The sequence below is a fragment of the Oryza brachyantha genome, chromosome 6 (assembly GCF_000231095.2).
Source record: "Oryza brachyantha chromosome 6, ObraRS2, whole genome shotgun sequence".
Lineage (NCBI taxonomy): Eukaryota > Viridiplantae > Streptophyta > Magnoliopsida > Poales > Poaceae > Oryza > Oryza brachyantha.
Genome location: NC_023168.2, coordinates 8801788 through 8827007, shown reverse-complemented (window position 1 = coordinate 8827007; position 25220 = coordinate 8801788). Strand labels below are relative to the sequence as shown.

Below are 25220 nucleotides of genomic sequence, written 5' to 3'. Positions count from 1 at the left end.
TTTTTGCACGTAACCAACCAATGCATGAAGTTTTTCTATAAAGCAGATTGCATATATCTTGGGAACATGTGTGCAAGTAGTAGACAAATAAAGAGACGGCGACCAACTTTCTTTTTAGTTAACGATGTCACATAGAATAATTAACTGACAGGGGATATATAGACTATTGTTTTTCTACTGTTGTACAAGGCCTAGGACATCAGATTGAGGGGGTCACGCTAAGACAGCAAAGGAGGAGGCAGCATTGTTCTATGATGGGCCAGCTAGCCACGCCATAGGCTATGTTCTTTATTATCGAAAGATAAAATATTTTCTAAATTTTGTAATATATATTTAATATAGACAATGAAGTTAATTACTACTAATTTAACAATCTCTTCTGAACAGGTAAGACGATAAACTTCCATGTTGAAGCTTTTTTTCTAAAAGACACGCCGTTTAACCATTAAAGAACATGCGCGCAAAAACTAAAAACCGAGAAAAAATTAATTTTTTTTTAAAAGAACCCAACTTAAGTTGGTTTGGGTGAGCCTTGTGAAATGTGAATGGCGCTGCAGCAACAAGAGAAGAATACCAGGGAGCCCATGTGTTAGCATCGGACGGCCACTCACTAGCCCAATGATGCCTTTGCGCACGGCCCAGGCCCATGTACACGGCGCTCGATGCGCTTCCTCCCCCTCCCTATATCTCAGGATCATCGCTCTCCTCTCCGTCCAGCTCCCTCCTCGATCCCCTCCGCCCGCCCACCCACACAGCCAAACAACTAGGGTTTGCTCCGCGCTGGCTGGGCGTTCGGCCCTCCTCGCCCGCCGGCGTGATCACCCAGCTGTCCCTCCCTCCCTCCCTCGGCGCCGGCCCATCGCAAGGTTGGGCATCGTCTTCCTTTTCTCCCCTCCAGTTTCTTCTCCTCCCTCCTCCGGGGAGTTTTTTTTTCATCTCATTTGATTTGTGTGGATTAGAGGAGCATGTGCCCTTCATATATCTGCTAAATGTTGCTGCGTTTTTTTTAAAAAAATTTTTGGTACCGTTTGCGATGGATTGGATTCTGTCGGTAGGAATTAGAAACGGTCAGTGCCGAGACACAGGATTAAAATTTAGGGGAAACACAACCAAATTCTTGATCCAAAATTATACATGAATTGGATATAAACAAACCAAGTCATGCCATTTTTTAAGAAACTATTTCGGCAATGTATAGCGCATCTAATAACCGGTAAATAGGCTTAATTAGCTATTTGTGTGCTAATACTATCATAACTAGGGATGAATCTAGAGTGGTACAACATGGTTGTATAATAGTAAATTAGAAAATTGAAGGTGAAAAGAAAAGGCAATGAATGATAGATGAAATATTTAAACTGAACACAAGTTGGCTTCATTCCTCACAGACACAGCTGAGGCAACAATGCCTAAGCGGTTAAGCTCAACCAGGCAACATGCACACCAGAACTGCCTTGCATGCACGCGTTGCAACCTTGTTACCTGTCACTACGGGTGAACCAGTGGGTCTAGAAGTAGGGGGTGATTGCCTTGCCCTCCTGCTGCATCTGCCCCTAATGCTGACAGAAACAGTAAGAGCCGTCTAGAAAAGGTGGTTGAAATGGTTTTGTTGTTCTACCAGCCGTTTTCTCAGTTTGCCACATTGTTTCAGAAACTATCATTCTGGGGAAATCGGTAATTACCATATACTGCACCAAGTGGAAGCCCACTACTGCAACGCCTAGAGGCCCATGATCAATGCCAAGTAGAGGGCCACCACAGCAACCAAGACATGACCCAACTGATCAGCCCACTTCTATTCACAAAAATAGATCCAGGCTAGGGTATTCGAATAACCAACCTGTTGGTCAGAAAGACATGCCACCAACCACTGTGCTAGTTGTCATTTTTATGGATGGCATAAGCAGGATTTTGGAAATATGTAAACTTCAATAGGCTCCATGCATGCTGCTATTTTATTATTTCATATGAATTTTTAGTACAATGTTCAATGACTATATGTAAATATGCCATTGTATTAAATAAACTATGAGTTATATTATGTGTATATGTATGTTGGTTGAGTGTGTGTGTGGAAACATATGGTTTTCACCCCCTAGAAATGACTGTATGGGTACTTCATTTACATTATTGATTGCAAAGCAAACTGTTCCATGTTTCTTTTGAAAATAGTTCCATGAGAGCTTTCTTTTTAGTTACATACTTATCAGACTTATTTAATTGCATTCTTCGCAGATATGGAAAGTAGGCTTCTGTCTTACTGATTGTCGATTTGCTCTATTATCTTCTAATCTTCTTGTGATTACTGGTCATATTTTGTCATCCATTTGTTGTTGAGGTTGCTCATTGTGCTCACTTTGCATGTTCAGGGGGAAAAAACTCATCAACTGAAGGTGAATCCACATTTACGGGGTATTCTCATCGTTCCATGGTTCGGCCACAAAAAGTTGATACCAAAGATGACTTCTGAAGAGAATAAAGTTGTTACACCTAATGAACCACTATCCATGGAGCAGACATCAAGCTCTGGTGCTAAACGTAAGCGCGGTCGTCCACGAAAGTATGAGTATGGTGTGCATGAACTACCACATAGTGTACAGCCCATTCAGAGTGCCCTGCCTCTTTACAGCACTCAAGATGGGATACAGAGGAACAATACATCAGGTGGTAATGTTGGCCCTAATATAGGCACAATTCATGCCTTGCCTACAAAGCAAGGCCCAGCTAATAGATCCAATAGAAATTCTGCTAATCTGGTTAAGGCTTCTCTCAGCCAAGCCACCAATTATAGTAGTGCTTTCTTGCAAGGTAACTCTGTCAAAGATGATATTGTTGGCAAGTATTTTGTTGGCAAGATGTCCAAGAAATTTCCTGGGTTTTCTCTGATTACGGTGAAAGTGAAGGACAATCAGGTTCTCAAAGGTTGGATTCCAGATGAAAATAGCCTCCGCCCAATAACACCGAAGGATGATCTTGCTCCAGATCTCCCTATGCTTCAACCAAGTCAAGTCCAAAAGAAGCCATCTACTATTTACAAGCAAGCTGCTGGTCCTATTCCAGTCCCCTTGGAGGATGTTACATTTGCAAAGCCTCTACAGATGAGGAAGCCTGTTGAGAAATCTGTTGCTAAGCATATGGTCCCTTCCATTCCAAGACCTTACATGGGTTCTGGGGCTGTTGCAGCAACCCCTATCTCAGTTTCACTTGGTAATTCTGAATCAAAAGCTTCCTCTGATCAGGGTACTGAAGTTCTGAACCCACAACCGATATCTGCTGTGATGCAATCAGGTCAACCTGTATTGGCATCATGCAAGGAAGTCACTGGAGGGAAAACTGTCAATGAGATTCACAAAGTGTCGGAATCTTCAAAGCACACTGAAGAGTCATCAGGTATGCTCACTTGAGGAATGTATTTTTATCTAATTTGAATATTTTTTTTTACCTCTGGATTGAAATAAAGGTCACATTTTGGTTGTTATTATAGGGGAAAGGTTTCTGTTTAATATTCCAGTAATGAATGCTGTAAAGGAATCTTTGGATAACATTTAGTTGTTATATGCTCGATATATGTGTCACACGACACACACAAGTACATTCAGTTATTTTATTTTCGGGCAGACCAAATTCAGCTTCTGCACAACAGAATATATGCCCCTTCTGCCCTCAATGACGTATTTACTATTGAGAACAATCACTAAATGGAGGTGTATCTTTAGGTCCCAAAGAGCAGCCTAATGCTACAAATAGCAAGCAACAAACGCTGATGGGTCTGCCAGGTAATACATAGGTCCATTATTCGACAGTCTTAATATTTACCCTCATATAAATATTTAGAAAACACAGAAAAAGCTGAGCAGTTGGACCCACAGAGAGACATTTCCAAAGGAGTTGATGACTCAAAGTCAGAAGCCTCAGGAGGTAAAAATATGATACACTCTACTTTTAATGTTTTTATTGCCACCTACCGTAACGTTAAAGGATTTGATTCTATGCGCAAGTGTTATGATAATGAATAGGTTTGTTTATGCGTCCAAAGAAGTCAATGAACTAGAAATTTCTATAATCTTTTGACTGCACAAATTTCCGTGTAACAGCGTGCTTTGATTTACTAGTAACCATTGATTTCCTGGTAGTACTTTTTTGTGTGCTGCTATACATAAGCTACATCTATGTTCCTAACATAAACCCTTTTCTTTGTGTGTGACCATTGAGATTTGCTGGCACTACTTTGTAGTGTGCCATACATATGCTAGATTGTGTTGCTAACATAAACCCCCCTTCTTTTGTTGGATTTCAGGAACTGCACCTCAGGTAGAGGCTTCAAACGCAGCACATGATCCAGAAGGTAACTGTCTGCACCTCTAGGGAACATTTATTATTATTTTGTTCTAATTGTTGAAAGACTTTACTGCAAGAACTAACAAGCTGCTATTACACTGAAGACCAAATTCCAGATGATATTCATCATGTGAACATGAAATGAAGGTTGACTGCAAATGAAGCCAGAGGTTGAGAAAGACAACATGATTCCTATTGTTTGGTGAAAGCTTGCAGTCCAGATTGTTTCTGCCAAGTCTTGCAAGAAATGGCTGGATGCTAAAGGCGTAGGCCCATTCCTTTCGTTTTTGTTTGTCTTTTAAGGATACTTAGCTTTCTCTAGTTTTTGTTTCTTCCGTTTAAGTATACTTCAGCCATTTAATGATGATGTAAATCCATAGAAAAAAATTAATCAATACTTAGCACAAAGTAGACATGAGATATCTAGATCAAAAGCATTTTACAATGGATCTCATAAATATACCTTATGATAATTAACTCTCATGGTCAAACATGAGGCAAGCTGTTATTGTCAAACATTAGCTAAACCAGAAGATTATGTTTCGTCGGCTTGTTTACCATTACTGAAATGTTCATCTGGTAATGCAAAATCTGGCAGAAGTTACTATTAGGTCAATTGAAATCTATTATGCCATAGTCCAAGATTATCAAGATGCACATGTGGATCTTTTTTTTATATATACATAGGATTATGGCTGATGCATGCTGATCTCACTTGCATGGGATGATAAAGTGTACCAATTATAGCAGGATCTAGCACTAGTGCACTACTAATGCATCTTTGCGCATGATCACCTAAGAGCATCTCCAACAGTATCTTAATCTTTAGCTCTCCATTTATCTATTTGGTTAACTAGCCAAAAAGATTCCTCTCCATATTGATTACACACTCCAACAACATCTCTATTTAAAACTCTAAATTAGTAGAGAGACAATGTGTGAGCCCATGCATGGCATCTCCGTTTAAAACTCTAGATTAGTAGAGAAATACAATGTGTGGGCCCATGCATGGGCCTACAATTGGCAAGATAATTTTGGATGGCCGAATTTGGCAAGTGGGAGGGACAATTTGGCTAGTCGAATGGTTTGGTCATTCGGTTGGCAAGTCTGTTGAAGCTTAAATTTTTAATAAAATTGCTAAAATTTAGCTTGGATAGCCATGTAGCAACATTCTATTTGGGTTGTACGAGGCATTGCCTGTGATGGGTTGGGCTAGGGGAAGGGGTGTTGATGCTAAAGCTAATCTAACCATCGATCTTTGCACCTCGTTAGTCACCTCATATATTACTACCGATCCAGACCATCAACAAGTAACATGAATTCAATCTCTCCCTATTAACATACTATAATGGGTGGTATATGTAACATCTCGAGTTTTTCCCTAAGCCAGTAAATCAATTTCCTCAATTTAATTACAAGAAAACATGTTGGTTTAGTTAGTAGTTAATTAACCAAAGAAATTATTTATTTAATTCACCCAAAAGGTCACGAATACATGTTTTCATATTTTATCGTGTCAAATTCGATTAACTTGATATAAAGTTGAAATTTTATAAGAGACGGGTTCATAATTACTTGATAAAAATCATTTAAATTTTCAGTTAAAGTCGGCAACCCGTTCGGTTGTTTCGTTGTTTTCGGCCGAAAGGCCGAGTTTGCGCATATTCGGCCCAAAGTCTGGCAGGGTGTGAGCACAGTTTTCAAGAGCTCAAAAGATTTCTGCCCTAATATTGATTCAGTCGGATCCAAAGAAAGATTTTTAGGTGTATTGTGATGCATTGAGGGAAGGTTTGGGATGTGTGTTGATGCAAGAAGGCAAAGTGGTTGCTTATGCTTCTCGTCAACTCCATCCACATAAAGGCAACTATCCTAAGCATGATTTGGAGTTAGCAGCAGTAGTGCATGCTTTGAAGATTTGGTGGCATTACTTAATCAGTAACCATTATGAGATATACATGGATCATAAGAGTTTGTAGTATATCTTCACCCAGCCAGATTTGAACCTCAAACAACGAAGATGGTTGGAGCTAATCAAAGATTATGATGTTATTGGAATACATTATCACCCTGGCAAGGCTAATGTGGTTACAGATGCCCTTAGTCGGAAGAGTCATTGCATGACAGTGTTGGTCGAGGACTTGTGTGAAGAACTACATTGAGAGTTAGAGCAACTAAAGTTGAAAGTGGTTGGTCCAGGTTTTGTAGTAGCTTTGGAAGCAAAGCCAACTTTGTATGATCAAGTTCGTGAAGCTCAAGCAAAGGATCCAGAAATCCATGAGTTGAGAAAGAATATGCGAGCGAGCAAAACCAGAGATTTCACCGAAGGTGAGAAATGTGTAGTCTGGATGAAAGAAAGGCTATGTGCTAGATAACAAGGAATTGAAAGAGCTAATTTTGAGTGAACCTCACAGAACTCAGTATTCAATTCATCCGGGCAGTAGCAAGATGTACCAAGACCCAAAATAGAAGTTTTGGTGGGTTAATATAAAAAGAGAAATAGCAGAGTTTGTAGCTTTGTTCCATGTCTACCAGTGAGTGAATGCTAAGCATTAGAGACCTGCGAGATTGCTACAACCACTGAATATTCCAGAGTGGAAGTGGGAAGAGATTGACATGGACTTCATACTAGTTGCCAATGACGTAATGGACATGATTCCATTTGGGTAACCATGGATCATCTTACCAAGGTTGCACACTCCACACCTGTGCATACTATCTATTGTGGGAAGAAGTTAGCAGTTAGCAGAGTTGTATATGGGCCGAATAGTGTTTGCATGGCGTTTCCAAGAGGATTGTTTCGGATCATGGAAGTCAATTCACCTCAAAGTTTTGGCAAAGACTACAAAAAGAGATGGGAACTCGTTTGAATTTCAGTACGACTTATCATCCTGGATGGATGGACAGATAGAAAGAGTCAATCAAATTTTGAAAGACATGTTGAGAGCATATGCACTCGATTTTGGAGGAATGTGGGACAAAAGTCAATCGTTTGAATTTCAGTACAACTTATCAAGCCAGTTTGTGGATGACACCGTTTGAAGCTTTGTATGGACGTAAGTGTCGTACCCCTCTGTTTTGGGATCAGACAGGTGAAAGACAAGTGCTCTAGACCGATGTTTTGAAGGAAGCAAGGGATAAAGTCAAGATCATCCGTGATCGGTTGAAGACAGCCTAGTCAAGATAGAAGTGTTAGTCAGACAATCATCAAATACAGCTAAGTTTTGAGGAAGGAAACTACGTGTACCTTCAAGTCACACTGTTTCATGGAGTACACCGTTTTCAAACCAAGGGAAAATTGGCACCTCGTTTCGTGGGTCCATACACGATTTTGGGATGAAGAGAAAAGTTGCCTCTTAGTTGGACTTGCCTCCCAATTTGGCTGGAGTATATGATGTTTTTCATGTTTCGTTGTTGAAGAAGTGTTTCTGAGTACCAACGGAAGAAGTCGGCCCATAATAGATCGGATTGCAAGAGGATTTGACCTATGTGGAGAAGCCGATTCGGATTTTCAAAACAAGTGAGAGAAATACAAGGTACAGTGTAACCTGTTTCTACAAAGTTCAGCAGAGTCACCATTCAGAGGAAAAAGCATGTTGGGAGAGAAGATGAGTTGAAGGTTGTGCATCCTAACCTGTTTGCTAGTATGGATCAATCTCGAGAACGAGATTCTATTTAGGGGTAGATTTGTAACATCTAGAGTTTTTCCCTAAGCCAATAAATCGTTTCCTAAATTGATTCTACCCTATAGTTCACCAAGAGATTTTACTTATTTACTCATTTACTCATTGGACAGATCCAACGGACAGAATCTATCTGTGCCGGATCCAATGGCCTCCCTCCTGTCTCGCGTGCGCACTTCCTCCACCTGCCCGCCTCCCAAACCCTAGCCGCCGCCACTTCGCTCCCTCCCGCCGCATCCTCCTCTGTGTCGCCGCCGCCTCATCCTCTACACGGGGTCCTCCCCGCCGCTCCTCCACCGCCTGCGCCGCCCGCCTCCATCGTCGTCGCCGTGGCCGTCGCCTCCACGCTGCCCGCGCCGCCTCCCACCGCACCGCCGCCTCCCTCTATCGTCGTCACCGCGGTCGCCGCCTCCCTCAATCGCCGTCGTCCCCGCCCTCCACGCCGCCCGCGCTGCCTTCGGCCCCCGTCTATCCCGTCCGCCCTCCCCGCCTCCACCGCGCCGCCTCTGCCCCCCGTCTGCCCCGTCCGCCCTCCCTGCCTCCACCGCGCCGCCGCCCCTCCACCGCCTGCGCCGCTTCCCTCCCCCCCTCGTGTGGACGCATGACACCGATGCCCGCCCGTTCTTCCCGTCGCCACTCGCACGGCCGACGCTGCCACGCTTTCAGCCGGGCAGTCGTTGTCTGGCGATGCCCCGTGAACCCGTCGGCCCTCGCTGCCTCATCCCGTCTGCGGCCTGCCCCGGATCCCGGCGGCCCTTGGCGGCCTCGCCCACCGACCGCCACACGGCCCCCCTGCCCGGCGTCCCGGCCTATCATGGCGCAGACGCACAGTGGCGCCATCCCCGCGCTAGCGCGGTCCTGATCCCTGCCGCCCGGTGCCCGCGGCTCCGCCCCACCTGCCATGGCCGCCTGCCGCCCTGCCCGTCACTGGCTGCCAACCTCCGCTCGGCACCCTGGCCTGCCTACTTGTCTGTATATATACTGTGAGTAAGACCGTTAAATATTGCAATTTCAATTCCTAATTCCCTATTCTACTTGCTTGATTATTTGTTTGCAGTACTAGCTAGCCCGTGGAAATTTTCGTAATTCCCTATCTGAGCCTGGTGGGGAGAGTATTTGGTTCAACACATGGGTCCAATCAGTTTCCCTTTGCTAGATTCATCTTATCAGGATGCTAATTATGTTAGTTTTTCTTGTTTGAAAAATGATTACTGGTAGAAGTAACAGCGGTGGAATAAAGTAATTAGACTATTAATTGGGCATATTTCGCTGTGTCTGGTGACGCTTTCGACAAATGTCCATACGACCCTATTAACGATTTATTGTTGGGTGCGAACGTGCAATCATTCCTTGCTTGGCGGTTTAACAGTAGGAATTTGATTAACCAAGCGCATATAGGAGGATTGGACACCATTGTCATCCTGGTTGGATGGCCGATTTGGAAGAAAAGGAACAGCAAGGTCTTCAATGGCCTCCACAAAACCTGGAAGGAGGTGGCCGGCACTGCAGTGGAGGAAGCTCGCTTTAGCATGAGACAAGCCAATCTAAGGAAGAACGGCTTGGTCATAGTCACACAATCATTAGCGAGATATTGCCTTGGTATTCTATTGTTTTTTTTCAGTTCCTTTCTTTTGTCCTTCATGTACATACTTTCTGCAAGTGTGCTGGTACAAAACCCTCAATCTTAATACAAAGACAAATTTTGGTGTGTTTTCGAAAACAAAACGATCTCACGCTGGGTGAAGAAGTGAATCACTGCAACTTTGTAAACTGGTTAGTGGATGGTTGTTGGTGTTCAAAGTAATTTAAGCAGTGATATTTTGCAGAATTTTCTTTTCCCCTTTTTCTTTGCGGTCTGCTTTGGCAAGTCAGCCATTGCAACCCAATTAATAATATGTTTCTAACTTTGTGTTCGAGGAATAATTTTTTCCTTACTGATATTACTTGGTTGTGTCTTTACTTGGTGAAACATTTGATGAAGTGAACTTCCCTTGCTGGATTATGTCTTTGTTCAGCTTATCTGCACTATCCAATATCGAGTTGTTAAGGAACATGCTGATGATGCATTCTATGAGCTGCAGAATCCCTAGCAGCAAATTCAGGCCTACGTCTTTGATGGTAAAATTATTAATATTTGTTGGGCAATTCAACAGTTGCTCATAGCAAATTATTGACTCAAAAGCCTAACCACTTTTTTTTGGTTGAAAATTAGTGGTCCGATCCATAGTTCCAAGAATGAATCTTGATGATATTTTTGAGCAAAAGAATGATGTGGCGAAAGCTGTACTTGAGGAGCTTGAAAAGGTAACCCATGTGTAACATCTTTTATACTTGAACTATCTATGTTGTATATGTTGTACTTCCTCCGTCCCTAAATGTTTGACGTCGTTGACTTTTGTATACACGTTTGACTATTCGTCTTATTCAAATTTTTTTATAAAATATATAAAGCTATATATATGCATAAAAGTATACTTAACAATAAATGAAATGATACAAAAATAATTAATAATTATGTAATTTTTTTGAATAAGACGAATGGTCAAACATGCATAAAAAAGTCAATGGCATCAAATATTTAGGGACGGAGGTAGTAGTATTTAAATATTTAAAACTTTTAAATTAGCCGATTACCGATGTTGTAATACATTATTTCTATATTCTATCATAATTTAACTAAATTTGTACCTATATTTTTTTATTGTGGTGTCCAATTTTTTTTATGTCGCGCTCCCACCTCCACCGCCGCCCTCCACTGCGCTGCCTCCGCCCACACCACCCCCAACGATGCGTTCCCGCCTCCGCCGCCGCTGCCCATGACGACGCGCCCTCGCCTCCGCTGCCCTCCAGCGCGCCACCACCTCCGCTCCTGACTGCCCTCACCCCTCCACCGTGACGGCGCCGCCCGCGCCCCCACCTCCACCGCCGCCCCCGACGATTCGTATCATTTTCATTACTTCTACTAGATTTGGTTCATATATTGATTGATTGCACCATGCGCCTTTACCATAATTTCCCTTTTTATTGTTGTAGTACTCTGCTTGTTTCAAAATTAAAAAGTTTCATTGGATATCTTCTTGCCACTTTTTATTAAGTTTGATTATAGATATTTTGTTCTTGTTAATTTTGTTTCTGTATGAAAGTTAGATGCACTTCTTTTTTGTCAAGATATGCTAGGCAGTATTTGCATGACACACTTTTGCTTCCTTTACGGGCAATTCTGCCTGCTTAAGTGTCCGTAAGTAGATCTATTGACATGTTTTTGTAGCAGGAGATTGTATATTGTTTCCATTGCTTCCAAGCATATTTTTTTCTTTAGCAAAGGGTTCATATCGAAAATATCTGTGCTGATATCATGTAAATTTGTTTGGTATAATTTGTATAATTGGTAATATTCTGTGCACTGCTTCTCCATGATTGCTTTGTCTTATCACCAAGGTGACTGGAGAACCATTAATTCAAGGGAAAGATGACACAGCTGCATTATTGAAGTCAAGGCTGGAAGCCTTCCACGTACAAGCTTGTATGTTTTCTTAAGCGTCTATGTTTTTTTAAATATTCAGAGTTTTTCCAGGATAAAACCTTATTTCAGTTAAGGTGTATTCCTTCAGTTGCAATTCAGTATTTCCGGTCTTTCATTCCTTTTTTTTTTTGTTCTGATTGCATTTTGCAGACCTTACATTTCTAGATTTATACTTTTCTTCCATTTATGAGTTTGTTTAGTTGAGCTCCAAGAATTCTTTACTCGTGGTATCTCTAGATCCAAAAATTCTTTGAGCTAAAATTGGGAGTAGAATAAGGTTTCTTAGGTGAATATTTTGTTTATAAAAACTATTTTTGCCTACAAATTCCATATCGTTTAAAATTCATGTGTTAGAGCTCTTTATATTTCATGCTTAATATGCATGACTGTATAATGCATTTAATCGTTCTTCAGCCTAGACATGCATGTGCCAAAAACCCTTTTGACTGGTTTTCTAGATGTTTAAGCTGACACCAACACCTTGTAATTTTCATTTTGATTTGCTGTATCCGCAGTTGCTCCATTTTATCACAGCTTTCACTCAAGTCTCAGGAATTTGTTAAAATAATTTGTTGGAATGAGGAAAGAAACTTAGTGTTGAGATAACAAGGCTGGTCATATTTGAAACAAATGAAAATTCAGAAGATAATAGGTTTCTAATTTTGATCTTGTTTTGTGTTACAGCCGTTGCCTCTATCTCTGCTGGCAAGTGGCAATGATGAACTTATTGGATCTATGATTGCTGATGCTATTGACAAAGTTGGTCCTGACGGTGTCCTTTCAATTGAGTCTTCATCTTTCGAGACTACTGTTGATGTTGAAGAAGGAATGAAGGTGTTTTGAAAATTCAACCTACAGTTTTGTTTCCCTATTCTTGATGTGCAACTTGAGATTCACATATAGTATTCCAATAAATAAATAGTATGACGACAACTTCCTCAAGCATTTATAAATTTTGGTGTTCGAAGATGTTTTAGATGCTGGAGTCGCCGACAGTGCTGATGCTCCTGGAAAGGACACGGTCAGTCAAATTACTAACACGTTTCATTTTTGAATGTATAATTAGGTTTGCTGACCTTAGTGTATTTTTTTGGCATTCGCAATGTATTTTTAGATATTGTCATGTACACGCCCTTTTTATTTATTAAGTCAGGGTTCACTAAACCGTTTCACCCATTGAAGCTGATCCCCTGTGGTAGCGTGATTATCACGTGATAACCTTGAAAACTGCGATGAATTTGTCTTCCAAATTTGAATTCAAAACCGGAGATGATACTGGCAGCAAACACAAGGATTCAAAGGAAGAAGCTAAATCCAGTGAATCAAATCAAAAAGGTGCAAGCACTGCCAAATCTGCTGATAGATCCAAGACAAACGGTCTTTCAACCAATATAGAAAGCAAAAGGAGAAAGAAGTCAAGTCATCTGAAGAGGAAGAGGTGTCTGCTAAAATTTATACTGGAAAGAAGCGCAGAAGGCTCATAACTGATTGCTCTGGTCTGGTGCAGTTCTTCCAATGGGTATTTCTGAGAGACGCAGTCAAGGTTTTTGGTTTGAGCAATGTAGCTTGTAGTATATGCTTATGTTTTAATCTTTTTTATGTAGCTTGTAGTATATGTAACATGATATTTTAATGCTATAACATTATATTATTTTTCTATGTGGATGTATTTTGTTTACAATATAAAAATATTTTATTTGATGATAACATGATATATATATCTATATATATATATATATATATATATATATATCATACTATTTGTACTTTACATTATAATATTTAATATATAACTTGGATCGGTTTTAAGCTTGATTGTATTTTATTTGATAATAAATTTAACGATTAATATAGTCGATACCGTAGCGTTAGCACGGGCACATTACTAGTAACATGAAATTGTGTTGATTTAGTCGTAACTTAATTAACCAAAAGAAATTGTTTAATTAATTTACCCACAATGCCACGAATACGTGTTTTCTTATTCCGTCGGGTCAAATTTAATTAACTGGATGTACAGTCAAAATTTAATAATTCACCGAAGCTGCGTAGTTGTACTCAACCTTGCTTCCTTTCCTTAGAAGTCAAAGTTGCGCCTAATGAGGAGTCGCATGAAGATCAGGGGAGTTGCTATGCTTAAGTGTTGCTCGTGGGGCATGCCGTCACTTTTTTGAAAAGCTGCATTATATATCATCCTCGTTTCGTTTTTAAGACTGTTTATTTTACTTTTTTTAATTAAGATGGTGGATCTGAATTGTTATAGTATGTACTCAGGCTAGTCCTGAATTAAGATTGAATGCATACTATTATTCATAGATGTAAATTTCTGGACACGATAGTATACGAGCTAGTTGCGAGTATCATGGTACAATAGTTACTGGGTGGACCTAGCATTACTATCAAAAGTAATGAAGAATGTGAAGAAAAAGAATACGCAAATAAGGGCTGGATTCTTTTCTACTGGATTATTTATCATCTATCCTATAGTGCACAAACTTGATTTATTCATTGGACAAATCCAATGACTGAAATTATTTGCACCAAATCAGAGAGTACACGTTCCATCTACTCTTCTTCTATTACTGGCTCCCAAGATCACGTGCACTTTCCATCTATCCTCCCTATATCAAATTTAATGTATTAAATCTCAGTCAAATATAGATCTAAAATTTAACATGTCATAAAAAGGCCAGAGTGAGTATTACAAATACTACCATGTCATATCTCGGTCAAATCTTAATCTAATAATTCGTCTTTTTTAAAGGTTTTATGCAAACATAGAATATTATACACCATTCTTATAGTCCATTTACTAATAATAAATCAAATTCATAAATACATAATTTTTTATATGTATATATATCAATACGAATGGTCAACCTTAGACCCCTAAATCAACAACGTTAAATAAAAGTGGATCGGATATTAATTAAATAATGTATCATTTATTTGTATATATATATTATCTAATATTTATATGTACATTCGAGTTGACACTATTAAATAACGAGAGATATTTTTCACACGGTGGTTTTTTTAATACTAACTCGTTGTTTTTTATATGTATATATCAACACGTATGAGGTGTGAAATAAAAAATAAATAAGTATAAAATAAATTTTGTAATATATATGTACATATATTATTTAAATTATAAATATGTGTGTTCAGATTGACTCATAGATAATTAGGGTAGCTATTTTTTGATATAGTAGTGTTCATACTACTCGTCTGATTTTTGTAGGCGCCGTTAATTTTGTACCCATGGTTGACCGTTTGTATTTTTCAAATTTTGTTGCAAATATACAATATCAGAAGTCATTCATAAAATAAATAAACAACTTATTTAGGTCTAAATTAAATTATTTATTTAATATATATGTGCATGTATCATCTAATCTACCCTACAGTGATAAAATATATTAGAAACTTTTGATAAAATATAAAGTTGTATTAAAAACTTTGTATATGTCATGCATAGACAAAATCTTTATATATATTAGAACTTTCTATAAAATACAAATTTATACAGTATATAAGTCCTATAATTATGCTATATATACATACACACATGATTTATGACTAATTGTATATAAGATCTTTTTTATTCCTGTTAGATTGTTATAAAAGAAAGTTATTCACTGAGATTGCACAAATTTTTCTAAATACTTTATTTTATATGAATTAGAAGATAGATCTTAATTGTATTGTATTAAAAACCGTTGCGCGTGTCTTCAAAAATATTTCTATTTAGCATATCTTTAGTATATACATGCTATTACGCCTTAATATCACGGTGGATGGTATACATATGACTATGAAATTTATTTGGTTGAATATGACTATTTACAAATAAAATTGTGCAATGTCTGAAATATAAACTTTATTTAATCCTTTGATTTTTATTATTAAATATCACCATACGTTAGCACATGTATGTTTGATACTCTCTTCGTCCCTTAATATTTGACGCTGTTGACTTTTTTAGACATATTTGACCATTCGTCTTATTCAATTTTTTTAATAAAATATGTAAAGTTATATATATCCATAAAAGTATACTTAACAATAAATAAAATAATATAAAAATAATTAGTAAATATATATTTTTTAAAATAAGACGAATGGTCAAACATGCATTAAAAAGTTAACGGCGTCAAACATTTAGGGACGGAGGTAGTATATGGACTTGAATCGAGCTAAGGTGCAATTAGATCTATTTTTAAAAAAAATTGTTTAACTAACAAAATTAAATAATATATGAATGAAAATGACACCGTAGCGTTAGCGCGTGTATATTGCTAGTTTTTTTGGGTTGCTATGTTTCTTTTTTTTTGTGAAATATTTCTACATAGAGGTTTATCATCTCACCTTTTAGCATGATTTTAAATTTCATAGTAGTTAATTTTATCATTTATACTAATTATAAAAATTAGATAATCTTTCATCAATTAAAAGAACACAACCAAATAATCAGTTCATATGTGTTGTGCTACATAATAAATTTGTGTTAAAATTATAAAATTTCAATAATAATACAATTAATAAATATAGTATATATCATATACACAAATTCTCTCGTTTTTATGGTGACTCATAACCCGTTCTTTTTTTCTTTTACTTTCTACTAAATAAAAATAAAGTTAAGGTATCTGAACTTAATGTTGAATCTATTTGAGATCTCTTAATCTCAAAATAAAAAATATATATCCCTAAACTTACATAAACTGTTTGAAAGTTCTCAGGCAGTGTTGACCTTATTTTTGACCGGCTTCGCTAACGTGACGTGTGGTGGGCCCCATGTGTCAGCGGCTTGATTTTTTTTCATCTTTTCTCTCTTTATGAGCCTTCTCTATTCGAGCTAGTAGCTCTCTTCTCCGACGACGCCATGCGCGGCAGCTCACTCCATGGCCTGCCGTTGCTCCTCCATGCGACGCTCGTGCTTGCGCTGCCGCTGGCATCCGCTCAGCCGTAGCAGATATGTGGCAGCAACGGCAGCTACACGGCGGACAACACCTACCAGGCCAACCTCAGGCAGCTAGCCGATGAGCTCCGCAGGAATGTCTCCAGCAATCTCTTCGTCGTCGGCGCCGTTGGCGTTGGCTCCGTGCCGGATGCTCCGCCTGCAGTGACGCCAACGCCTTCGCCTGCGCCGACTCCAGGATCAGATGACCCATGATTTTTTTTGGAGGGCTCGCGAGTTCGACTGTGGAGAAGGCTCCCGGCCCGGCGGAGGCGAGGAGGAGGAGGTCACCCGATGAGGCCGACAGCGCAGTGACGTCCCTCACGCAGATAGCTCTCTCTTCAGCTGCTGCTTTGTTGCTTCCAATACATTCTGAATTAATTTGATATTTTGATTTCTCATCGGGGCACGTACATCCGAGAAACACCTGATGTATTTATGCAGGCATGCAAGCGATTGCTGATGTGGATAGTCTTTAATAAAGAGGCCAGAAGAAGGTAGCCGTCGTCTCCTAAGACGACAGTGGAGGTCCGTGTTCTAAGAAGTAGTAGACGGCCATCGTCCGTCGTACACATCTTCTTTAGCTAACAAATGTACACTTGATCATCATTTATATGATAATTTTTTTTGAGAGAACACACTACATCGCAGACGTTCACACCGCACGTACACTCTCTTCTAAGAACGCACGCACGTAAATCCTACTCCTATGAGCATCTTCAAAGCCTGATCAGCGGGGACGGTGCCTACCCCTAAAAGCACAAAGCCGTTAGAAAATCCTATAATATTCGCTCCTAATAAATGTACACTTGATCACCATTTATATGATAACTTGAATAGTTTGTAGACAGCTAAATAAATAGATGGCTTATTGTAGAAACTTGTCTATATCTAACATGTTAGATCAAATAGATAGTAAACTGTTGTACATGTCCTAACACGATAACATGCTAGCTGTTCACTCCATATATATCAAAAATCCATCGTTGCCTCGTTCGCTTGTTCCACGATGGAATGAGAAGAAAAACGAGACGTAGTTTGAACAGAATGTAGGAGGCTCGCGTTGCTAGCCATTGGGCATCCTTCCATCGTCTCGAAAGCTTTATGCCTCTTCGTGCTCTAGCAGTGAATTCAGTGTTTAGTTTCAGTTTAGTGCTACATCTAGAATTCAGAGAAATTAAGGCGCTCCTTGGAGCAGGTAGAATAGCAGGCTATAAGCCAGCTATCAGTATATTTTAAAAAGATAAAAGGAGAGAGAGAAAAAAGGCGGACTATTAATTTATAGTCAGGTGCACATGTACTCCAAGACAGAGTGTGTATATGACATGTGGAACCATATACTAATATTTTGTAGCTAACTATTATATGAATTGGCTATTGAATTGACTATAGATAAATTGGAATTAGAACTAGTAGTTATATTATATGAATTGGCTATTGAATTGACTATAGATAAATTGGAATTAGAACTAGTAGTTGGCTATACTTGCTCGCAAACACTTTGATAAATAATAAATTTGATCCCTGGCAAAGACTCGGGCCGAGGTGCGCGAGACACGCCCCCTCGCGCGCCGTCATGGCGACCTCGGAGACCGACGCCCAGCCCACCAGAGAATGGACAAGAAATCGAGGAGAGCGCAGAGAAGGAAGAAAAGTGGAAAAAAAAAAGAAACATTTCAGACCCACGGAATGCCACGCCATCAAAAGTACGCAACATATGAGCTAGGCTCGTCTAGTTCCCAACAATTTTTGGACGTGTACGGTGTCACGCCCAAAAATTCACACCAATTTCTAAACAATAGCATGCATTAATCTCGGTTTAGAAATCAGCCCGAGTACACTATGATAAATTAATGCCACAGTTCCACGACTTAAAAATAAATAAAAACAATTATCTATCAAAATACAATGGAAAAAAGAGAACCTAAAACCATCTAATCTTCAGCTACAGCTGGCGATGACGACTCCACACCACAGGCATTCTCGACGGCGGACTGAACCTCATTTCAACCTTCAAAACAACCTTCTTCTGACTTCTGACTCAGGCTCTAGCACTTGCTCTGGTAATTTCTCTGGTGGAGGAAAAATTAAGCAAGGCTGAGTACAAACCACCGTACTCAACAAATAACACCCAAGAGAGGAAGAATAATAAATGCAATAGGATACAAGGATAGGCTAAGGTTAAATTGCACAAAGCGGCAGTAATTTAGCAAAACAGTAGATAAAATAGACTGAAATAAAAGTAAACTAAACATTTAAAATAAGCATCCACTGTCCAACGTTACACCACGTTGCGACAGGCTCAAACCACTGTCGAACGTTACACCACGTAGCGACAAGGTCAACCCTCTGTCCAACGTTATACCACGTTGCGACAGACCAAACCACTGCCAACGTTACACCACGTTGACAAGGTCAAACCAGTCCTAAGTTCATCAAGTTAATAAAAGGTTTACTAATCCCAATGATTCTGTAAGTTCGCCCATAACCGCGGGCACGGCTATTCGAACAGTTTTACTCTACAGAGGTGTACAACTCTACCCATAAGACACAGCTCCACTACACTTGAACGTGCGCCGGTGTATCATCACGATACCACGGAAAGGAAACTGTGATAGTACCCGTCATATAACCCTCCCTATTTAATCGCACCGTACTTCAGGTTTCACCCCCTCCTTTACACCGTCGGGCAGTCCCCTTTTGTGCCTTAGTAGATCCGGAAGCAGCAGAGGCTTTCGTTACACCACGATTCCATGTCCATACTCCATCACGCCTACCCTTGCCTTGGTACGTCAAATAGTTCGAAGCCATGCTTCAAATCCCACCTTACCCATTTCGGCTTGTGGTTAGTACGGGTAAGACTTCCAGGGTTTCCTGAGAACCGGTTCTTAATTGCCATGGGTGCGACTCTCAAAACCATGCACTCCCAGCCCACCATAAGCAATATTTTAGTTGAATTTAATCCACATCAGGAGATTAATAATGATCACAACCATTAAGGGTCTATCAAGTTTAGCAGTAATTAAATGATAATTGGTAGGCTAGTTGAACTAAGCAGGGCTAAGCATTAACTAAGCCTATTTCTAGTTAAATTAACCCTGGGATGACAATAATAATATTTGGGAATCAACGGGTATAAATAAAGGTAAAAGCCCAATAAATAAATAAAGTAAATTAAATTTGCATAAAACAATGCATGTTTGAATGTAAAAGCGAGGGATTTTATAATCATAGGTTCAATATGATCAAAGAAGGGTGCCACTTGTCTTGCTCTGACCCACGAGGAACTTCGGCGACGACTTTGAGAACGAACGGCGCTTCAACGGGGTCAAAACCTACGACAAACAAGGTAAAACAAGCAAAACAGGCTATAAAACTACAGAAACAGAGAAAGAAAATTTTTTAATAGATTCTTAATATTTTTCTGGATTTAATGAGACTTGAATGAGCCTAAATGGGGACTACATGAATTAGTTATGAATTTTATAAGATTAACTGTGTTTTTAAATTAAACAGAAAACCTTAATGCATTTATTGCACAATAATTGGAGGAATGACGTCAGTGAGGAGAGAGAGGCGGCTAACGGTCCGAGCCCCCTTGGCGGTGACAGAGAGAGAACGGAGAGGAAGGAATGTCAGGCGGGGCCCACATGTCGGTGAAGCCAGGGACAGACAGGTGGGGCCCACGGTCCCAAGAGAGGTGGTGACCGACGAGTGGGCCCCCACCGGTCATTGAAAGAGAGCAGAGGAGGGAGGGGGTCGCCCGGGCGAACATAGGGGAGCGGGCGACGGTGAGCGGCAGCCGGCATCGGCGACGACGAGCGCCGGCGCCAGCGAGCTCCGGCGAGCGGTGGCGGTCGGCGACCGACGGCCGATGGCGCCAAGTGGCAAGCAGCACCGGCGGGCAACACACGGCGGTGAGCGGAGACGCTTGGCCGCGGCGGCGGTGGCATGACGGCGCGAGACGTCGATACTAGGTGGCGGCGGAGGCAAACAGCGGCGGCTACACGTGCGTGCGCGCGCGGCAGCGGCGCGATGACGCAACGACGCGGGCGATGCGGCAAAGCGAGGCGTGGGCCCGACGGTGGCGAGGCTGATGACACGCGCGTGCGCGGCGCGCGGACCGACAGCGGCAAAGCAAAGGAGAGGCGGCAGCCTGGACGGCGGTGCGCGGGCGGCGGCCTAGGCGGCGGCGCGTGGCTGAGGAGGGGACGGGAAGGGGAGCTTACCAGTGGAGGAGACAACGACACGCGACGGCGTGGCAAGGCGATGCCGATGGCGGGATGGCGGCGCAAGGCAGCGGCGACAGAGGGTAGTGGCGCGGCGGCTAGGTGTGGCGGCATGATGACACGATGTCGGGTGGCTCGGCACGATGCGACGGCGAGCGTCGAGGGAGAGAGGGAGGAGGAAGGGGAGAGGACTCACCGGCGACGAGAACGGCGGCAGCGGGTCGACGTGGAGGAGGCAGAGGTGGCGTCGGGGTTGCGCGGCTCGGTGTGGCGGCGTGCGGCGGAATCGGGTGGCAACGGCTTGAGCGGGCAAAGGGGAGCAGCGGAGGCTGAGGAGAGGATTTTTACAAGGGAACGGAGAGGTGGCGACGGGCGCGTAGGGCGGGGAGGTTGTTGGCGGCAGGGCTAGGAAAATCGGCGTGGGCGGTTGCATGCGGCGGGAGAAGCGGCACGGCCGTTGGGCCAACACGGGGAAGCAGTGGTGGTTCTGGCCGGCAAGTGGTGCGGCAGCGCAAAGGTGAACGCGGCACACGACGGGCAGTGGCGCAGCTCGACTGGGTAATGTGGCAGCGTGGCGAGGTAAGTCGGTGACGCGGTGCGACGGGCGCGACGGCGCGGCACAACGCAGAGGCGCTGGCGCGGATCAGCCGCGGGTGCAAAGAGGCGAGGCGACGGCGCAACTCGGCGAGGTGTCGACGGGGAGGAGGCAAGTGGCAGCGGATCATGGCTGCTGCGGCATCGAGGCTGATGGCGCGAGCGTGGCGGAACACGTCCGGGGCAGCGGGTGGAGGGTGACCGACACGGCGCAAACTGGCAGAGCGATGGCGCGGGCGCACAATAAGCATCCAGCCGCAAGGCCAAGCAGTGGGCGGATGCGGAGGCGAGGACGCCGGCACGCGTGGTGAGCATGTGGGTGCAGTGGGCAAGGCGGCACGACGTGTGGGAAAGGGGGTGGTTACGCCGGCACGGCGGAGACAGAGGCGACGAGGCAGCTCGGCAAGCGCACAGCGACGCTGGCACGACAGCGAGGCAGGCGCGCGGTGCAGAGCGACGGTGCACAAGGCGGCGGCCCTGGCGAAGCGGCGACGTAGCTTGGCGGCCAAGCGGCGGGCGCGATCGGAGCGGCGGCGCACGGCGATGGTGCGACCGGCGGACGCGTCGGTGACACAGGCGTGGCTTTGCGGCACGAGCGTGGGAGGCGAGGCGCGACAACGGCGCAAGTGCGGCGCAATGGCACGGGCGGTGCCCGACGGCATTGCACGGCGAGAGGTAAGCGGGAGAGCTCCTAGGACACAACGGCGCACGGTCGTGACAGTGAGGCGGGTGCGTGCGCATGCAACAAGGCAGCGGCAGCACTGCGCAACAGAGGAGAGTGGCGGCGTCCGCGGATGCCGGTGCGTAGCTAGGCGCGGGCGCCGGCTGAAGCTTGGGGATGACCCCGACAGGTGGGGCCCACCTGTCGGTGTCCCGAGGAGGGAGGAGGGAGGCAGGATGGACTCCAGGGTGAGAGAGGAGGCCGATTGGGCGTCGGTTGGGCCGGCCCAGCGCGGGAGGGAGAGAGAAAACGGGGGGAGGGAAGGAGGCAGGCCGGCGGGGAGGGAGCGGGCCGGCTGGCTGGGTCGGTGGCCTGCTGGCCGAGAGGAGAGGGAAAAGGAGGAGTGGGCCGAGAGAGGCGATGGGGACTTCGAGCGCGGGTTGGGCCGCGGCTCGGGAAATTGCGAACAGAACGCGCATACGCACGGCAGAATCGAAACGTGCACGAATCATATATTCGTACGACGAATCAGACCCAAAACGTGAACATGTGCGCTGTTAGCGGAACCACGGTGGGATTTAACGACCCATTAAATTAAGATTTAACGACTCGCTAAACCGGAAACTAAACAACTTTAACGTAGGACCAATCTATGTACGAAATTGAATTTCATACTGTAGATCAATCTCAAGCTAGCTAATTAGATTAGAAATTCTAAGCAATTACAAGGTAGATCAAAGATAGATTGATTCGCATGAGTAAAACATATACGAACCTGGGATTTGGTGGAGAGATTAGCGACGAATTGCTGCTGTTACTCGCTGTTCGGCTAGAAAACCTAAACAATTAAACAGCAGATGAATTTAGATTGATTCGCGAGAATAAAATATATGCGAACCTGAAGATCGAGGGAAGGAAACCGGCGGACGGCTGCACTGCTGCTGGACAGGAGGTGCACGGGAGAGGGAGACGGGGAAAAGAGGCAAGGGTGTAGGGGGTATTTATAGGGGAGAGCTAGAGATAAATCTTGTTATCCATCTCTGAAATAGATAATATTTGAAAGGGATAAAAATTAGAGTCCTAATTTATTGGAATTGATTTTTTAGTTGGAGATAGAGACGGGGCTGGTTGTTTGGCCGTGGGGAGGGAGTTGGTGCTGCACGGCTTGGAGAGGGAGGGACGCATGCACATGGGGGAGAGGAGGAGATCGTACGGGAGAGGCAGAGGGGAAATCAGCCAAAAGATAAAATGAAAAAGGAAGAAAAAGAAAGAAAGGAGGGAAAAAGAAAAGAAAAAGGAAGGAGAAGAAAAAGAAAATTGCCTCCAACTTTGCCGATTTTTATTATGTTTATTTGAGCAAATTTTATTCCTTGAAATTTAAATTTAAGTCCTGTTAATCATTTAAAATGCTTTCGGGACATTTTCGAATATCAAAAAAGCTTCCAATTAGTTAAATTAAATTTACACTGGGTTTTCTCTTGAACTTTAATTAAATAAATTATTTTTAATGCGTTATTTTATTGAGTTTTAGCTGGGGTAAAACTCTGAGTGTGACATACGGTCACACATTTGAAGTATTAAACGTTTGAATATCAATTTTCAATTTTTCTATCTTAATTTCAAATTTTATTTGAAAATATCAATTTTCAATTTTATATTTCGGATCATTTGGTATGTAGTGGCATAAAAGGAGCGTAAGCAAAATAAGTTGTTGGATGAAAAAATTAACCATAGTGACACGTAAAAAAGAAAAAAATAAATATAATTTTAGTGACATACATAAAATTTTCTCAAAATAAATAAATAGGCCAAACCACGCATAGGCCGGGCCCACTTCGCACGTGAGCGAGCCAAGGGAGCCAACACCCCCTTCCCCCTCGCTTGCTTACCTGAGCTTGCTGCCTCTCGCTCCCGTTGTCTCCTCCCCCTCGGCGTCGGCGTTGCTCTCCTCGGTCTCGCTTCCCGGCTCGTCTCCTCCTCCTCGCCTCGCCTCGCCTCGCGCCGCCTCGCGCCGCCTGCCGTCGTCCTGTCCTCGCCGGTGAGCCTCCACATCCTCTTTCTCATCTCTCTCTATCCACGCGCCTTTCTTTTGCGGCTCTTCTGGAATTTGCGCCGTGAACCCTAGATAGGGTTCTCCTCCAGATGTGGAACTTCCTCTCTTAATTTGCGTTGATCTTAATACCAATACCAGTATTTTTGTTCCCCAAAAAAGCTTTTAAGTTTGAAACCCGATGCCCCCACGGTTAGATCCGCTGCTGATAGTGATACCCCCTTCCTTAGTGTTCTTTGTTGCTCTGGCTGACGGTTTGCTTGATTTTTACCATACTTTTGTATACTGTTGCGATATGAGCTCAGCAAGGGTTTCTGCGCTATTAACATGATCTTGGCTCACCCATATCTAAACAAATTTGAGCATTGAAGATTGGCTAACTTGTTTTGCAATTTCGGGCCCAGTATGATTTGAACACATGCCAATACGCTCTATTTGGCCATATTTGATATTTATATGCAAATCCGGGCATATAATTCTGGTTCATGTATGCATGTACTAGGTCAATGTACCAATTTTGGGTGATGTTGCCATTAATCAATGTTTATTTTCCCGCTATTGCTATTGAATTAATGTGTAATTGCTTGCATATGCGAGATGGGACAACACTTGTGACCATAAATCTTTGTTACATGGAGTTTCAGCTTACTCAGGCCTCATCAATCTTGGATGGTTTGTGCCATGGTATGTATATTTTGGAAAAAAAAAACATTAGCAAGAATCTTATGTTACACACATGGAGATAAAAGGTTGGCACAAAATAAGTCAAACTGTACACATCTTATTTGTGAAATTTTCCGGACTTAAAAAAATTACAAGGAGAAAAAACACAAGATATTACCCTGTAGGATTTAATTTTTACTTGAATAATTAGTAACAGTACCAATATCCATCATGCTATTTTAAATTTTTATTTCACTCTTCAATCCTCAGAAAACCATGGTTGGAGCCAACTTTTTGTCAAATCTCCCCAGCCAGCTCCAACTTCAATGTGGAGCAGTGCCAACCTTGAAACTGGAGGGAGTTGGGGCTGCATATTATGGTGTGGTAGCTGTAGCAAACAGAGATGTATTGTGTTTTGACCTTATATGAGTAGCAAACTTACTTTGCATGTCACCAACTAAAAGCTGAAAAAAGGTGGTGCATTCAAAAGTGTTTTGCAACTGACATCTTTTGAAAATT

The 25220-nt window shown here is 42.5% G+C and overlaps 2 protein-coding genes and 1 long non-coding RNA gene across 10 annotated transcripts in view; all 3 read left to right on the top strand.

Moving 5' to 3' along the window:
• Positions 1-729: 729 nt before the first annotated feature.
• LOC102702667 lies at positions 730-4749 on the top strand. Of its 4 annotated transcripts, XM_006656045.3 has the most exons (7): positions 730-866; positions 2370-3207; positions 3289-3390; positions 3717-3776; positions 3835-3918; positions 4298-4345; positions 4443-4749. In XM_006656045.3, the coding sequence occupies exons 2-7, from the start codon at positions 2460-2462 to the stop codon at positions 4481-4483; spliced, it is 1083 nt and encodes a 360-aa protein (XP_006656108.1). In that variant the 5' UTR covers positions 730-866; positions 2370-2459; the 3' UTR covers positions 4484-4749. The 4 variants fall into 4 exon arrangements, with proteins under 4 accessions (XP_006656108.1, XP_006656107.1, XP_006656106.1 ...); XM_006656044.3 differs by having other exon boundaries at positions 2370-3390; positions 3844-3918; XM_006656043.3 differs by having other exon boundaries at positions 2370-3390.
• A 3797-nt stretch (positions 4750-8546) lies between these two features.
• LOC102703501 lies at positions 8547-13201 on the top strand. Of its 3 annotated transcripts, XR_005812054.1 has the most exons (5): positions 8547-9001; positions 10034-10136; positions 10231-10322; positions 10985-11541; positions 12226-13201. It is a non-coding gene; the product is annotated as an uncharacterized LOC102703501 (long non-coding RNA). The 3 variants fall into 3 exon arrangements; XR_005812053.1 differs by having other exon boundaries at positions 8547-10136; XR_005812055.1 differs by having other exon boundaries at positions 8562-10136; positions 11457-11541.
• Positions 13202-23989: 10788 nt separating this feature from the next.
• LOC102710709 (zinc finger CCHC domain-containing protein 8 homolog) overlaps positions 23990-25220 on the top strand; it is a 29783-nt gene continuing 28552 nt past the window's right edge. For 2 of the 3 annotated variants that reach the window (XM_040524902.1, XM_040524899.1), the window contains exon 1: positions 23990-24026. The gene's annotated coding sequence lies outside the window, so the exon portion shown is untranslated. Of the gene's footprint in view, positions 24027-24671; positions 24723-25220 lie in introns of those variants that run through there. The other variant, XM_040524900.1, reaches the window with a different exon arrangement.

Coding starts and splice junctions, on each gene's coding strand:
- LOC102702667 (XM_006656043.3), top strand. CDS start 2,460: ATGACTTCTGAAGAGAATAAAGTTGTTACACCTAATGAACCACTATCC. Junction 3,777..3,834: donor AACGCTGATGGGTCTGCCAG/GTAATACATAGG, acceptor ATAAATATTTAG/AAAACACAGAAAAAGCTGAG. Junction 3,919..4,297: donor AAAGTCAGAAGCCTCAGGAG/GTAAAAATATGA, acceptor GTTGGATTTCAG/GAACTGCACCTCAGGTAGAG.